General features: G+C 53.6%; 8 protein-coding genes across 8 annotated transcripts; 5 read left to right on the forward strand and 3 right to left on the reverse strand.

The window, feature by feature from the left end:
- Nucleotides 1–21: 21 nt before the first annotated feature.
- On the reverse strand, nt 22–1,920 carry K460DRAFT_328754 (DUF89-domain-containing protein). The gene is made up of 4 exons (XM_040930714.1): nt 1,833–1,920; nt 1,464–1,782; nt 539–1,406; nt 22–485 (listed from the first exon to the last, which is right to left on the reverse strand). The coding sequence occupies exons 1-4, from the start codon at nt 1,855–1,857 to the stop codon at nt 252–254; spliced, it is 1,446 nt and encodes a 481-aa protein (XP_040793679.1). The 5' UTR covers nt 1,858–1,920; the 3' UTR covers nt 22–251.
- Nucleotides 1,921–2,447: 527 nt separating this feature from the next.
- Nucleotides 2,448–3,596, forward strand: K460DRAFT_391462 (uncharacterized protein; the record flags this gene model as incomplete). The annotated part of the gene is made up of 2 exons (XM_040935833.1): nt 2,448–3,056; nt 3,135–3,596. Exons 1-2 carry the CDS (start codon nt 2,757–2,759, stop codon nt 3,594–3,596), a joined length of 762 nt encoding a protein of 253 aa, XP_040793680.1. The 5' UTR covers nt 2,448–2,756.
- Nucleotides 3,597–4,064: 468 nt separating this feature from the next.
- K460DRAFT_27991 (Creatinase/aminopeptidase) lies at nt 4,065–5,709 on the forward strand. The gene is made up of 2 exons (XM_040928363.1): nt 4,065–4,192; nt 4,248–5,709. Exons 1-2 carry the CDS (start codon nt 4,079–4,081, stop codon nt 5,547–5,549), a joined length of 1,416 nt encoding a protein of 471 aa, XP_040793681.1. The 5' UTR covers nt 4,065–4,078; the 3' UTR covers nt 5,550–5,709.
- An 805-nt stretch (nt 5,710–6,514) lies between these two features.
- K460DRAFT_401146 (glycoside hydrolase family 31 protein) lies at nt 6,515–9,016 on the forward strand (the record flags this gene model as incomplete). Its single annotated transcript, XM_040936394.1, has 1 exon — nt 6,515–9,016. The coding sequence occupies one exon, from the start codon at nt 6,515–6,517 to the stop codon at nt 9,014–9,016; it is 2,502 nt and encodes an 833-aa protein (XP_040793682.1).
- A 32-nt stretch (nt 9,017–9,048) lies between these two features.
- K460DRAFT_361869 (30S ribosomal protein-like protein S10) lies at nt 9,049–10,458 on the reverse strand. The gene is made up of 4 exons (XM_040932537.1): nt 10,328–10,458; nt 10,067–10,266; nt 9,844–10,008; nt 9,049–9,794 (listed from the first exon to the last, which is right to left on the reverse strand). Exons 1-4 carry the CDS (start codon nt 10,379–10,381, stop codon nt 9,176–9,178), a joined length of 1,038 nt encoding a protein of 345 aa, XP_040793683.1. The 5' UTR covers nt 10,382–10,458; the 3' UTR covers nt 9,049–9,175.
- Nucleotides 10,459–10,498: 40 nt separating this feature from the next.
- K460DRAFT_328767 (uncharacterized protein) lies at nt 10,499–11,867 on the forward strand (the record flags this gene model as incomplete). The annotated part of the gene is made up of 6 exons (XM_040930715.1): nt 10,499–10,824; nt 10,886–10,967; nt 11,029–11,108; nt 11,163–11,227; nt 11,279–11,481; nt 11,546–11,867. The coding sequence occupies exons 1-6, from the start codon at nt 10,608–10,610 to the stop codon at nt 11,865–11,867; spliced, it is 969 nt and encodes a 322-aa protein (XP_040793684.1). The 5' UTR covers nt 10,499–10,607.
- A 166-nt stretch (nt 11,868–12,033) lies between these two features.
- On the reverse strand, nt 12,034–13,029 carry K460DRAFT_328769 (nucleolus protein-like protein required for cell viability; the record flags this gene model as incomplete). The annotated part of the gene is made up of 2 exons (XM_040930716.1): nt 12,683–13,029; nt 12,034–12,420 (listed from the first exon to the last, which is right to left on the reverse strand). Exons 1-2 carry the CDS (start codon nt 13,007–13,009, stop codon nt 12,034–12,036), a joined length of 714 nt encoding a protein of 237 aa, XP_040793685.1. The 5' UTR covers nt 13,010–13,029.
- A 743-nt stretch (nt 13,030–13,772) lies between these two features.
- On the forward strand, nt 13,773–15,674 carry K460DRAFT_361879 (histone-fold-containing protein). Its single transcript, XM_040932538.1, has 6 exons — nt 13,773–13,855; nt 13,947–14,382; nt 14,488–14,501; nt 14,564–14,620; nt 14,678–15,289; nt 15,422–15,674. Exons 2-6 carry the CDS (start codon nt 14,262–14,264, stop codon nt 15,533–15,535), a joined length of 918 nt encoding a protein of 305 aa, XP_040793686.1. The 5' UTR covers nt 13,773–13,855; nt 13,947–14,261; the 3' UTR covers nt 15,536–15,674.
- Nucleotides 15,675–15,833: the final 159 nt, after the last annotated feature.

The raw sequence follows: 15,833 nt of genomic DNA on the forward strand, positions 1-15,833 counted from the left end.
ATCCTTCCTTGGCGTTCACGTGACAGTAGTTAAACAATGTTGATTGGTTTTTTAATAGTGTCTACATAGGTTAAAGGCTGCGGAGCAGTGACTAAATGTACTGGGGAGCCATCGACTGTGAAGGTGTTGTAGGGGGTTGGGGGGCATCTGGAATGAGCTGTGCTGGTTTCACGTTCAAAAGCATGTGTATAATACTGTTATGTCCACATTTCCGTTTAGTTCGAAGGTGGGCGGCGGTCTGTCGCTTGAGTCTAAGCCTTACCGTCAGAGAACTGCACCACGGCCCATTTGCCGCTCCATGCCCACTTTCTTGCTCCGCTATCTCCACCGCCACCTGCAGTCGCTTTGATCCTCTCGTCTTCTCCCTCTGGCAGCCCGACAACAACATCCGCCTTGCAGGTCCGGAGTGCGAGGACGCGGATACCGGAGCCAGGACCCATGGGACCGATAGCGTCGGTGAAGGGTGTAGTGGGCGACCACGCCGCCTATTATAAGTCAGCAAATTAGACCGAACATGTGAAGTAGCGTTCAAGTATACATCAGCCGTTAGTTTCCGGTAGTTCAGATCGCCCTTGAAGATTACCAACTCGCTCTCCTTTAGATCCTCATACAACTCGGGTTCGGTCTTGGGAAGTCTCCAGTAGCTGCCGCCAGCGGTCCAGAAGTCGTTCGGTCGAAGCACCAGCTGGCCTTCAGCATGCATGCCGCTCCAGTTCTCAAAAAGGAACTGTAAACTCGCGTTCTCCGTGTCAGACAGTGGCGCAGCCTCCTTCCCGGCATGTTTGTCCTCGTCAGACAGAGTACCGTAAAAACCCTGTGGAGCGGCGAGCGCAGAGAGAAGGGCGCCAAAGTCGGCTGGTAGCACGTCGGACACGAACCAGGGTATTGATTTGGGGTGGAAAACGACGTTCGTAGCAAGGCCCGACGCGAGTAGGTAGCCTGCGAGGATGAGGTCGACGAAGAGCTCGAAGCCCGCGTTATCCAGGACTATGTCGACGCGTCGCTCCTTCTTGCCTTGCTTCTGCGCGGCTTTCAAGATGGAGAATGCCTTGCTTAAGTCGTTCACCAAAATGTTCTTCTCTGATGCCTTGCGCGCCTCGGAGCCTTGCAGCTTCTGAATATCTTCGTATGAGAGGTTCGTCAAGAGCGAGAGATCCGTCGCATTACCCCAAAGACAGATCTCGCACATTTCTAGAAATAAAACCTTCTCTGCCTCTTCGAGCTGCTCCTGTGTCTTAGCGCCTTGTATTGTGTGCTTCTGTTCGAGCTCGGTGACAATGTCTTTGTAGCGGGCGGCAAGTTCGAGAACGGCGGGCCGCGATGATTTGAACGTCGACATTTTCTGGCGGGCGAAGAGGTCATATGACCTCCACTTTGAAGTCTGTTTGAAGATGCTCGATATACGTCTTGCTATGGCCGTCAGCATTCACCTCACTGCAGGCCCAGGTTATCATGGTGCATACCGGTACAGGTAGCACTCCGCGTAAAGCCATGCTACGCTATGCCACTTGAGATTCCCTCTTGCTTTCAATTCGTTGTTGTATGCCTCGATGTCTCTCTCGCCATCGTCAGGAATGGGTGTCAATTCGCGGTCGTGTTGCACCTCGTACTTCAGCTTGGCCAGCTCGGAAACAACCCATTTGCCTTCGCTCAGCGCCTGTTCGTCTTGAGTGCCATGCAAAGAGCGATGGACGTCGTCAATGCCCTGCGTGATGATGATGGGCCATCGCTCGCGCGCAGATGTATGGGCGAATGAAGTTGCGTCGCTGGTCTTGTATTGCGCTGGCAGTGGTGAGTATTGTGTTTGGTAGATCACATAACGATATCCATACATGCCGCGAAGGTGTCGTACTCCATGGTGGCTTATTGTTCGATTTGGAAGCTTGGTCGATTATATTTTTGGTATTGGTTACCTGCATGTATTTATCTGTTATCGTGGCGGGGTGGTGGGGCAGGGAGCTTCAACTTATTTTGCAAGCATCATCGGCTTCTCCATGTACAGTCTAGCGCAAAATGGATCGAAATGGGGATAGTAGTCCGCGATCTCTAGAAGCTGAACCTTTGATGGTGGCATAGACGACTTGCCGTTGCCTGAATATGTTCAGGGCCTCGGGAGCTGCTTGACTGTACGTACGAGACGCCCCGAAAGCTAGTGATCGATATCCCTAGTGTGGACTGGTTACTGAGGACGACCATCTACCGCACGCCCAGTGCTCAGAGAAGACCTGATCGCCTCGAAGAATTTGTCAGTAAGCAAGGTGAAATCCATCTCGATGTGTCAAACAGCGAGCATGCGATTTTTGTGATAGTAAGCTGCTCACCTATAACGTACAATCGCCTTATACCAACTGCCTCCTTATCAGCAGGTATACCACCTGCAAGTTTTCGATATAGTCCGCGCCGCGCCCTTCCTTACCATGTGGCTAATGCAGAATTTCCATAAACGAGACGGGTCCTCATAAAGCTAGTAGCACTGTATCTCCCGAGGTCATTGCTCCACTGGGCAGTGGATTCGACAACCTTAACAGTCGTTACCTTTTTCTATGATCGCAGCTGCTACACAAACATGCCGTACTGTTCCATCCTCCCTGCTGCTACGTACGCCGTTGCCCTCTGTAGGAAGCACCTTATAGCACTACTGCCAGTAACATAGTTCTAAAAACCCCCCGCACGACATCTCTAAGCACCGCCCATTGTTCCATGAACGCATCGAAACACAGACAGTATCCATTCGCTCTCATCTCCGCAACATAGTCATGTTTGCAAAAATCACCCTCTTCTTGCTGCTCTTCTCCACCCTACTATTCGCGAAGACTCTTCCACCCTCCGAACGGATTGACTCATCCCGCAAACACACTAGCTGCCACAGTCAACACAGTCGCATCAATGCAATGATCACCTTCAACCGCAAAGACCTATTCGAGTTTGACTTTGCCGTCATCACCAAGTACCGAACATTCTATCCTGATATCCTCAGATACGCTTTACAGGTCGAGGCCTGGCAAATCTCCCGGCTCGGCAAGGACACTGAGTGTGGCTGGCACAAAGCACGTTCGGTATACGGGCCCTTAGGCCTCGAAGCCCACAACCATCGCGGCGACATATACTAGAAGTATAGCGACCTTCGCTTAAAGAGCTCCCCCAACAACTCCAGCATTACTTCGCAGTGGAAAGCGGTCGCGGACGATCATATCCCGCCGGTAAAAGGTCAACTCCCCAGCAACGAGACCGTGGACTCGATCAGCCGTATACTAGAGCGTAACCAACCTGCTGGAGACGTGTATGAGCTCAGCACCATTATTCTCGGCTACTCATCTGGCTTCCTGGCGTTCCTCCTGCTGCTGGTTTTAGTCCATCACTGCGCGAAGGACAGTGACCAGCCAATGTTGGACACCACCAAAGACGTGGAGAATGTTGAACTGAGTTCGATCACATCGCAATGCATCACCGATTTCATCTCGGCCCATCGAGAGACTACACCCGCTGGAGTCCTAAAGGCCATACATACCAGCACTCATGAGCGTTCCATGTCGTCAATGAACACCATCCGTTCAGAGCCTCTACCGCTGTACTCTGTCGATCAAGCCGACCGCTAAGTCTTGTTACATCCGAACGCGTATCGACATGAAACTTCTTTTGGCCCGAGGTTATATGGGCTTGAACCTCTCCGTTAGTTGACAGGGCCATTCTTTGCTGTGTTACCGCCGAGATTTTTGTATTCGGTCGTCTCCGTTGAGTACTTGTGCAGATTCTTGCGAGCTTCCATTGACGACGGCAATTGGTATTGAACGTTTGGCGTCCTTGGCTGAGTATAGGTTCTTTAGTGCTTGTTGCGTTCAATGCAATTACCATTCCCTCTATACTAGTGTGTTGTTGCGCTGCGGAACTTTATACGTGCTTCCATCTCTAGAGACTGATGAGAATTGCATTGAACGGATAGGGGCGAGGTTGCGGTTGATCACTGAGGGGCACATGCAGCTCCAGTAGACTAGTCCGCTTTCAACCGCGCCCTCTGGGCTATCTCGACTGTTTAGACGAAGGTATCTTGACCATATCGTCGCCACCTATCACTCACAAAATGAAAGAGCCGCTGCTACCATATCAGTCCACGAGACGCTTGTCGCAGACTAGAGCAAATCTGTCAGCGCGTCGATCGTTGTGTATTTTTCTTTGCGCAGTGCTGTTCACATGGGTACGTTCATCCCCTGTTGGCGCGTGGCATGCAGGACGACGCTAAGAGTTCTAAGAATCTAATGTCGTTTCAAACCTATGGCTCAAATATACTACACACAAAGAAAGAACACTTTCGAAGATGCTCGATCAATACCTATCTTGCCACAGGCCTCGGGTTTCTAGAAACGGCCAATCGACCAACTTTAGAGGACTACATACTTCGACGCAATAATCTCGCCAAAGCTCTTCTAGTGGAAGGCGTTGATGCCTTCGTCGTGGAACCTGGCTACACGTTCAGCTACTATGCAAATGTCACGCAGCCAGGATGGGAACCGTGGGAACCAGAAGAGCGACCATTTCTTATGATAATCAGACCAGAGACGCTCTCGGATGGCAAGATAGTCGCCAACACGTCATTTCTGGTTCCGCATTTCGAAGAGACGCGCGCTCGGCTACTCAATATGCCGTTCGAGGAAGACCTGCACACTGTCACATACGAGGAGCACTGGAATTACTACACCACGCTCTACCTATCTGAGATATGGGGCGACACCCTCTCACCGACTGTCATGGTCGATGAAGAGTTGCGCGACTTCATTCAGCGTGGTCTAGCCTCCAATGGCTTCACGGTCACTGGTCTTGCTGGGGAGGCCGAAGTTGTGCGACAAGTCAAGAGTGGGCGTGAGATTGGGATTCTCAAGGCAGTCAACACCGGCACCGTGGAGGCTATCCGTGCCATGAGACAGTGTCTATACCCATACGTCACAGAGAAAGAAGTTGCAGAAGTACTAGACGATACGATGAGAGCAGCCGGCCTGGAGCCGTTTTTCAACATTGTAGAGTTTGGCAAGTCAGCAGCTTTACCGCATGGCGGCTACGACGGGACTAGGAAGCTTGAGCCGGAAATGTTCGTGCTCATAGACGTCGGCGCGCATTTGTACGGTTACTCGAGTGATGTTTGCCGCACCTTTTTTCCTCCGTTCACGCCGAACCCACCTCACAACATGACCGAACAATTGGACGTATGGCAGCTTGTGCTTGATGCCCAAACTGCTGCCGTGAAAGCCATGGTACCAAATGGCACAGCGGCAGCAGTGGATATAGCGGCACGCGAAGTTATCGAAGCTGCTGGGTATGGGAAGTACTTCACTCATCGGCTGGGCCACAGCATTGGCATCAAGGCGCACGATAGCCCATACCTCAACAAAGCCAACTTCGGGGCACTTTTGCGCCCGGGAATGGTTTTCACAGCCGAGCCAGGGGTATACGTAGTGGATAAGTTTGGCGTCCGACATGAGGATATTCTGGTGGTGAGGGAAGATGGAGAAGCAGAAATCATTAGTGGAGGGTTCGCGAAGAGTCCCTGGGATCCTTGAAGCGGGAAGTCATATAACGATCTCTAGAGCTACTGCACCTACAGTCATCACGTGTGAGCTCATACGAGCTTAGACGCGCAACGAAGGGTTGTACCTCCCGCTGCTGCATCTAGCTGGGACAGGGATCAGTGGGCAAAGGCCATAGTCATTTTGAGAGGGAAAGTGGACGACCCTGATGTGCTCCCAGTCTGTATGCCAAGATGGCTGGATCGTAACTCTACTTTCCCATATCAGTCGTAATGGTCAGGCATTGGGAGAAGATGGCCATAAGACGACAGGAGATGGGTGATTGAAGTCCAGAAAGGAAGGTCCATCATGCATGAAGAAGGCATCTGACAAGTTTGAAGCCAGCTGTCCACCGTCGCTCACGTCCTATATTTTCATGATGGTGTCCTTGTGGTTGCGATGGAAAGCCTGCTCATATGCGGACGTCGACGATGAGAGTATGTCTGGGAAGCAGCGTTCGGGGAGACTGCGGCGGCGATGATTGGGGAGATTTATTTTCTGGTTGACAGCTGTTAGCTGCTGAGGGCTGGGCTAGACTCATTTGGCGTCCTGGTTATCCAAAAGGGTCTTGTCATCTCCTGCAGGTGAGCCATGTTGCCTGCATTACCTTCATCTCTAGCGCACGCTCAAGTGACGTCGTCGCGTGGACACTAAACACATGTCTTCCGTAATACGATCCCAAGTGTGCCACGCTCCATGTTTCCCCAGTAGTTCGCTATGGTCGTATGGAGTAGTACTACTCATGTCGTCTGACACGGCCTGCATGGCCTTCGGACGTGAACCGAGGTCACGCGTCAAGCCATCATGGCTTGGGTCAACGGCCAAGCTTCCTTCCCGGACTCCTTTAACTATGATCGTCGCGCCGCTGGGTTGCGCCCCGCCATGCTAAGACACTCGTCGGGGACACATTGACGAGGCAGAACTTGACGCTGCCCTTCTGCCACTTCTGCTACACAACCATGACGAAGCCTGCGCGTTACGACTTCAAGACGCGCCCCGTCGCGCATCCCGATGCCATTGTCGCGGGCGACAAGTACCGCTTCACCATCCTGACCGATGGCCTGCTGCGCTTCGAGTGGGCTGCCGACGGACGATTCGAGGATCGAGCATCCACCTTTGCCGTCAATCGCAAATTGGCTGTTCCTGACTTCTATGTCTGGGATCGCGGTCATGGCATCGAAATCGTGACGAAGCGCTTCCACGTTGTCTATGACAAGCGCAAGTTTAGCCCCGAGGGCCTCAAGATACACCTGAAAGGCTCTGTGACGGGAACATGGACATACGGGCAGCAAGTCTCGAATCTGGGCGGAACCACACGCACCTTGGACGGCGTGAATGGAAGGACTAACCTTGGACCCGGAGTCCTGTCAAGGGATGGCATGGCGCTTTTGGATGACACCAAGTCCATGCTCTTCGAGAACGATGGGTGGATTGCAGGCCGCAGAGATGGCGAACGAAGCGACCAGTACATCTTCATGTACGGACGAGACTATCGCGAAGCTATGCGCGCCTTCTATGCCCTCTCAGGAAGCCAGCCTCTGCTGCCACGGTATGCCATGGGCAACTGGTGGAGTCGCTACCACGCATACGATGAGAAGGAATACCTAGACCTCCACGATCACTTCGACAAAGACGACGTGCCCATGAACGTTGCTGTTGTAGATATGGACTGGCACTTGGTATGGAACCTGCCTGACGGTATGAACGGCTGGACCGGCTACACATGGAACAAAGCCCTCTTTCCCGATCCAGACGCCTTCATGAAGAAGCTGCACGATCGCGGTATGAAGTTGACACTGAATCTGCACCCCGCGGACGGCTTCAGGCACCACGAGGACCAGTACCCAGAAGTTGCAAGATACCTTGGAATTGACCCTGCAACAAAACAAACAGTGCCTTTTGACTGCACCAACAAGAAGTTTATGGATGCGTATTTTGACATTGTACATCACGAGCATGAAGACCGCGGTGTTGACTTCTGGTGGGTGGACTGGCAGCAGGGTAACCAGTCCAAGATCCCAGGCGTTGATCCCCTCTGGGTGCTCAATCATTTCCACTTTTTGGATAGCGGCAGAGGAAGTCAGAGACCCTTGACCTTTTCCCGCTTTGGTGGACCAGGTGCGCAGCGGTATCAGATCGGTTTCTCGGGCGATGCCATCATCACTTGGGACTCACTGCACTTTCAGCCTGAGTTCACAGCAACCGCATCGAACATAGGGTATGGCTGGTGGAGCAACGACATCGGTGGGCACACGCATGGCTACAAGAACGATGAACTGTATACTCGATGGGTACAGCTCGGTTGCTGGTCTCCTATTCTCCGATTGCATTCGGATAACAATCCTTTCAACACACGAGAGCCGTGGCGCTTCAACGATGAAGCACGCATCATTGTTGAAGATACGCTCCGTTTCCGCCACCGCCTGATTCCATATCTGTACACCATGAATGCACGATCGGCGTCTGATGATGAACCGCTCATTCAGCCAATGTATTGGGACTACCCGGAAGACGACGAAGCGTACAATGTCCCCAATCAGTTCCGCTTCGGCAGTGAGCTGATCGTCGCCCCTATTACTCAACCCCGTGACAAGGTCACGCATCACGGTGCAGCGAAAGTATGGCTGCCTTCTGGCCGCTACGTCGACATTTTCACTGGCATTGTCTACGACCGCAAAGGCGAACTACAGGTCCACCGTCCCCTTCACTACACCCCCGTCCTCGCACCCGAGGGCTCAATCGTCCCTCTAGATGGCGCATGGCGACCCAAGAGCGGCTCACCGAACCCCGAAGGTCTTGAAGTCCTTCTCGCCGTCGGCGCAGACGGTGCATTCACTCTTATAGAAGACGATGGCACGGGAACACACGTCGACGACGGTGGTTTCAGCATGATTGACGACGAAGGCGTCGAGTCAACGAATGAGAATGTGCGATTCAGTCACACCCCTATTACTTACAAGCAATCCACGGGCGTCATCAAAATCGGTCCAACAAGCCCGGTCGACCCTTCGATACCAAAATCTCGAACCTGGAAAGTCCGTCTCCTCGCCCATACGCCCTCCAGCACAGCTGAGGTCCGCTGCATGACCACATCCCCGAGCACGAAACGGCACGCAAAGACGCTCTCACACACCATTACTAAAGAAACCAACGGCACACTCATCACTCTAGAGGGCGTGCCCAGCGGGCATACCTGCTACATTGAGCTTGGCGCTGGTCCTCAACTAGATGTCATTGATCCGAACCCGAAGATCTGGGATATCATCGATCAAGCGTGGATTGACATGGATCGCAAGTGGGATATCTGGAATTGTGTGAACAATGGCGAGCCGGTGCTAAACAAGGTTCGGGCGTTGCAGAATAGGGGACTTCAGCAAGAGCTTCTCGATGCGATTTTGGAGTTGTTGCTTGCGGATGAACGATATGCCGGGGAACAGGCGGATGGGGTTTGTTGTATATAGGAGAGAACTTGAAAGTGGCTAGAGGTGGGTGGCCTACAATTGAATATTGCTAAATGTGCATATATAGCTCAGATATAAACCAATGTCATACATTCCCTATATTTACACAGGCCAACTCCCATGCATGCAAAGCGTCGATTTATCGTACAAAGCAGACTCTTATGGTCTCGACTCCACCTCATTCTTATGCCCCTTCATCGCCTCCTTGAATCCCTTGCTGCCCAAAATCTCATCCACCTTTTGTAATACCGAGCCCTCTCTCCTCCTCGTATGATCGCCCTCCTTGAGCTCATATCCCGCCCTAGTCGCCGCATCCAGGCTCTCATATTCCCAAATGTTCGCCTTCATACCCACACCATGGTACTGATGTTTCTGCAAAAACGCCAACCACGCCTTGACCACGTCTGGGTGGCCGTCCTGGATCTGAATCAACCGACGCATGGTGACACGTTCAAAGTTCTCCTGGGATTTCTTGAAGATGAAATTAGCCCGGGGTACGGTCCAGCGCTCTGTAATTCGGGGTAGGGGGATGGGTCCCCGTGCCGCGAGTCCCATGTAGTATGCGGCGCGCACGGCAAAGTCGGCGAAGAGGAGTAGGTTGCGTATCGAGTAGGTGCGCAGCTGAAGATCGCAGACGGGGACGCCGTGTTCGGGGGTGCGGCGTAGGGGACGCAGGTGCACGGCACGTACGTTGATGGGGGCGCGCAGTTCATCCAGGGCTGCTTGGGTCTTTGGGTCGAGGGGGGGCTCGTCGGTGGGGAGGGTGATGCCTCGTTCCCTATCCGTTGTTAGATAGTCTACGAGGGGGTGGGTGTAGGGAGACGCACTTTGCGACTTTGATCGGCTCAACACCTGCTCTCTTGTACATGTGCAGCAGCGTGAGATGATCGGGCGTGTTCTGCATGTCTTTCCACCGCTGCTGTGCTTCCTCGCGGGTCCGTGGCTCCCATGCTTCCAATCTCTCATTTGCAGCTTGTTGGCTTTTCCATAAACTGCCTCCGAATTAGCATTGCTTTTGCCTCTGCGCTCGAGGTTGGTGACAGAGCGTACCGCTTGTATTCGTTCGGATCCAATCCCATGTCCTGCAACCGCTGATCAAGTGTCATGTCTCCATTCTCCATGTCTGTCCGCAGCTGATCCATGAGCTTTCCATCTCTATCCTCTCTGATCTCCCTGTCCTCATCCGCTTCTGCCTTGGAGCTCTTTGTCCGCGACAAAGTGTGGGTGTACGGTCGGGCAGCTTGTATTATCTGTTTGCGCGTCAGCGTTCCCATGTTCAACTCTAAGATTTCCCAATTGATAGATGCGCACCTTTGCCCTCTTGACTGGCCCCAAAAAGGAGCGCATACACCGTGGCGCCGCCATAATTGATGATGCTGCGTTCAAGTCGTCTGCGCGTGAACTTGTGCAAATCGATGGCGCTAGCGCGGATTCACTTACCGCCCTGGCACAATGGCTCCGTCGGAATTGCCCGCGCCTTCCCTCTCCACCCTAGAGTGGAAAATGTCACCTGGCAATCGCTAGAAATACATATTCACTCTTTTCTTCTGTTAAGTGTGTATCCTGCAGTACTGCATATACAATACTCAACATGGATAAGACTCTGGATGCCCAAGCTGCACCCAGCGCCTATACTCGAGCCACCGAAACCGCACAATATGTGCGCTCGCAACTACCCGTGTCCCTGCAGAACCCAAAGGTAGCCATTGTATGTGGCTCTGGTCTAGGCGGACTGGCAGATACGATTGAGCCAGAACCCAAGGTAGAACTCGCGTATGGAACGATTCCTAATTTTCCTCAAAGTACTGGTAAGTCAAGAGTCGGAATGATATAGTCACGTGAGTCGAGGGGCTGATATCAATCTCGTAGTGCAAGGACATGCAGGAAAGTTTGTCTTTGGTCACATCGGGCCCCAGAAGACGCCTGTGGCGCTTCTTGTCGGACGAGCACAGTCAGTTCATGAATCACAGCAACTTGAGTGCTTAGTATAGATATTGTATTGACAACTACAGCTTCTATGAAGGTCATACCATGGACCTCGTCACATTCGCTACCCGAGTGTGCAAGATACTAGGCGTAGAGACAATCATTGGTATGTTGAGAGTGTTACGCGCTGAGCCAGTCTGTGTTCTAACGACACATATAGTCACTAACGCAGCCGGTGGCTTGAACCAGAACTACCGTGTCGGCGACATCGTGTGCTTGAATGATGTGTGCTACCCCTACAAACGAGTCCACGTAGCTCCCACTGACACTCTGTAGCATCTGAATATGGCTGGTCTCGTCGGGATTCACCCACTACGTGGCCCCAATATCGAAGAGTTTGGCGTGCGGTTCCCGCCCCTGTCGGACGCATACGACCTTGATCTGCGAAGACGGACGCACCAAGCGTGGGTGAAACTGGGGCTCAATCAACAGCAAAGGCGGCTGCACGAGGGCGTGTACGCATTTGTTGCAGGACCAACGTATGTGGGAATATCCTTCATTCCTCTACCCGAAGTTCAAGGAACCGACACTAACGGTTCAAAGCTATGAGACCCGCGCGGAATGCCGAATGCTTAACATGCTCGGGGCCGACGTTGTAGGAATGTCGACTGTTCCGGAGATTATCGTGGCAAGACATGCAGGTATTCGCGTGCTTGCATTCAGTCTGGTGACAAACGTTGCTGTCCTTGAAGCCGGCTCTCGCGGGGATGATGCTGAGATCCAGGCGTTGAGCAGGACAGAACTGGTGGAAAACCTAAGCAAGGGCAAGGCTAACCACGAGGAGGTGCTGGAAGCAGGCCGAGAGGCTGCCAAAGACATGCAGGCGCTGGTAAAGCAGATCCTGTCTGACTTGCACGAGGAGTAGGGCAACTGGCGAAACATAGAACAAGCAAGGCGACTACTAGCAGCATATGACCGCTGCAATGAGAACTGAGTAAGCCAAGCCACAAGAGTCGCAGTCAATTCTGAAGATGATGTCGAGTCGTGATCGAGAGCGCTTGAAGTGCCTCAAACGCAACGGACCGCGGCTATCATGGCTTGATGACCTTGTTCTTGCTACGCTTCGCCTGGAGTGCGTTGTAAAAGGCCTTCTTTCCACTGGCCTTGGTCTTGGCGATGTCGGCGTACTTCCTCTTGAAACGGCCACTGCCCTGTTCTTGAGAAATAACCTCTTCCAAGATGGTCTGCTTGCGATCTTTCTTGTTCAAACGGCTGCTGTAGAATTCGGTGGCGCCCTCGATGACGGTCCCAACCTGCGAGAATGCTGGAACGTCGTTCTTGGAGTTGTCTTTCTTGTAGTGGCGCTTTGGATCGAGAACACTCCTCATTTTTAGGAGCTGCAGGTCTCGGCGCAACTCTGGCGTGAGCTCAGTCTTGGGCATGTTGAACCATTGAGCGCCAGCGGTAGCCTTCTTCTCCTACTCAGCTGTTAGCTTTCTAGAAAGACGACGTTGTGTAGCCAAGCTTGAGTGGAAATAGTGCCTCAGTGTAACTATGAACTTATGGGACCTCAGTGATGCAGGAGAGCACCCAAGACGGGGCCCAGATCTGCTCAGTATAAAAGATTGGGATAGATATCATCACAGGCAGAAAGCCCGGGTATGGGAGATGGCGGCGAGGGCGAATCCCCCATCCCGGACATGAAAGTGGAAGAGGAATGTGGGTGTTAGTGGTACGTACCTCGAGCTTCCTCAACTTCCTCACTTGAAGCGGGTCCTCGATCTTTTTGATGCCGTCGGCAAGCGCTTGCTGCTTCTTGTCGACGAGCTGTGAATGATCCAAGCGGGTAATGTTGCCGTCCATCTTCTCGTGCGTGTGGGCAATATGGCCAGGCTTCAGCTTGGGAAGCTTGAAGGGCGCATCTGCCGTAGTCACGGGCTGGGAAGCTGCCTTTGCCCGCATGCGCTGGGCGGCTTCCTTGAGCAGCTCCCGAACCTGGACATCCGAGAGCTCCTCATCGGTGTCGTCGTCGTCGAAGAGAGGCTGATGCGCTGGCAACGAGTCCATGTTGGCGTTGGCAGGGTGGGATGCACGAAGCGTGGAAAATTTAGGTCGGGAGCTTTTTGATGAGGAGGACCAGGCACGAGCCACATCGGTAGAATGAACCGCCGCTGTTCTCATCCGCCACGTCAGGTCGCTCGCTACCCATACACGCCATACTCGACCACCACGGCCAAAGTCAGCTTCACTTTGCTCTCGTTCCGTCAGCGCCTGGGGTGTTTATAGCTATGATGTCTGCCTGCATGCTCTGGCGCGGCGGAGAAGTCCCGAAGACGAACAACTCATCAGCAGCCATGGCTTGATGGATAACGCAAGCCAATCACTGGCGGTGACGGTGTCCAATAGCCTTTGTATCCCGCCTACTGCTCCAGCGGGTTATACGGGACGCATCTGGGGGTTGCATGTTGGAGTGCTTCGGTGACGAGGGTAGCCTGTCCCGTCTCTTGTCGTGATCACGATGCGCTCGAGTCTGGCGGGCGTCGAGTCGACCAAAGGTGACAGGTTGTGCTGGCACTTTGTCCTCTCGCTAGTAGATAGGCCTCTGGGGGAGCAGCAGGGCATGGTGCGACGAGGCGTGAGTCGGCGGCATATAACAAGTCGATCGACAGTGTATGGTGGAGGTGGAAACTTGCAGCCATTCTCTCTCTCATCATCCCCTCCTCCAACAGGCTTCACTTACCACTGCGTACCTGAGGAGCGTTCCAAGGTTGGGCTGCCCTTGCTTCTTATTAGTCGCGCAGCGTGTGGTTCGTTGACTCGTTAGAGCAATAGTGTTAGCCATCCACCAACCAAGCTTCAACTTCCGCAAATATATAATCGCGCCCAACTTTGATTCGTCCGACGATAGCACAGGTCAGCTGCATTTCGGGTCCAGCTTGGGAATCGGAGAGAGAGAGAGAGAGAGCTGGAGTGCAATAGTTCGGATGCTCACACATAATGGCAGGCAGGCAGCACAGCATCCGCACACCGCAGCGGCCACACACTGGCTGCCAGTACCAGCCATCGGTGCTTGCGGCTCCCCCCCGCACCAGCTCTCTGCAACAGCTTCCCCGGCCACTTAGACGCTCTCCTGCACGCAACCACGACATCGACCGCTCCATCCACAACCCGACCACAAGATTCTAGGGAGCAGCCATTGGGTGTCGCGCAATCCTTTTCTGCACCCTCCCGTCAGCCCCTTTGCTTGCTGCCATCCCACACGCCTCGAGTCGTCGCGCGCCCTGCCATCGCGTAACGCTTGCGCAACACGCCCCAAGCCATGGACGCCGTCAACCTCCAACACGGCCAGCAGAAGATGCGCCAGGCCCCTGCCGCCCCTCGTCGCTATGACGGACAGGCCGGCAATCCGCTCTATGACCCTCAACAGGGCGGTCACTATGGTACATGCTCCTCCTTCTCCGTCTCCTTCTCCTGCCTGCGCTGCTCTATCGTCGCGAGTTGTCGCATACACCTCTTCTGAACATCAGGCTTACTCTAAACCCCAGGCGCCTCTGCATCCGTACGTCCTCCCTGCGCGCCCGCGCTCCCTGCCAGCTTCCAGTCGCTGATAATTTGGTCCAGATTGCCGCACAAGGTCACGCTCCCGACCCGCAGCTGTTCATCGGCTCGTGGCAGAATGTACGAAAACGCACTCCCCTCTCCTCTTAGGCAAGGGAAGAAAACTGATCATAGCAGGTCAACCAAGGGCTAACGGGCAACTACCGCGACATCCTCAACACATACTGGCAGCAACAGGTCACAAAGCTGGAGACGGACGAGCATGACTACAAGCTACACCAGCTCCCGCTGGCTCGCATCAAGAAGGTCATGAAGGCTGACCCGGAAGTCAAGATGATCTCAGCCGAAGCACCCATCTTGTTTGCAAAGGGCTGCGACATATTCATCACAGAGCTTACCATGCGCGCCTGGATCCACGCAGAGGAGAATAAGCGTCGTACCCTGCAGAGATCTGACATCGCCTCGGCACTGTCAAAGTCCGACATGTTCGACTTCCTCATCGACATCGTCCCCCGCGAAGAGGCTCATCCTCACAAACGGAGCGCTGGACAGAATGCGGCCGTGCAGTCATCGGCCGCTGTAGTCCCCCCAGGTGGCATGCCTCAGCCCGTGCATACTCAGCACCAGATGGCGCCTCCAGACTACGTAATGGGTCAACAGATCCCGCATGAAGAATTCCAGCAACCGACCATGTACCAGGGCCCCGTACAGGGTGATCCTAGGGCATACGGGCAGCAACCCATGTACGACACTGGTGTCTATGGCGCATACCCTATGGCGCAGCAGCAGGTAAGTCACCCACCCTATCTGATAAACCCCTTTGGTCGACTGTGTATCACTTGGCCTGGCAACCACCATGCTATCAAGCTCCATCTACACCGTTCTCTTAGTCGTTGATCATATTGCTGACTACAGTACCAGATGTACCCGGTCGGCCAGCGAGGGCCCGATCCTGGAGTCGGCGACCCGCAGGGTTACCGTCATGAGGAAGCGGATGCCGACGCTGAAGGCGAGCGAGAGGACTTTGGCCCGTAGTACGAGCTAGGTACCGCATTCGCCCCGATAGAGATCGACGACGAAGAGGGTAATGGGGATGTGAAGTGTTTAAGCTCATCCCTCAAGTAGCTAGCAATGGGTGAGAACGGTTGGCGTTTTGGTTTGTATGGTACATGGGACGGCCGCGGAGGCCAATAGCTAGGCGTCACGAGGCAGATACCAAACATTTGGCTAGTAGCAATAGAAGGCTTTCTTACTTAAGACGCGATCTGAACCGCGTCCGATACCTTCCGACAACCGCGCACGGGTCTCGGGTCACCGAGGCTCTCCGGGAGCT

The sequence above is a fragment of the Cucurbitaria berberidis genome (assembly GCF_010015615.1).
Source record: "Cucurbitaria berberidis CBS 394.84 unplaced genomic scaffold K460scaffold_1, whole genome shotgun sequence".
Classification (NCBI taxonomy): Eukaryota; Fungi; Ascomycota; class Dothideomycetes; order Pleosporales; family Cucurbitariaceae; genus Cucurbitaria; species Cucurbitaria berberidis.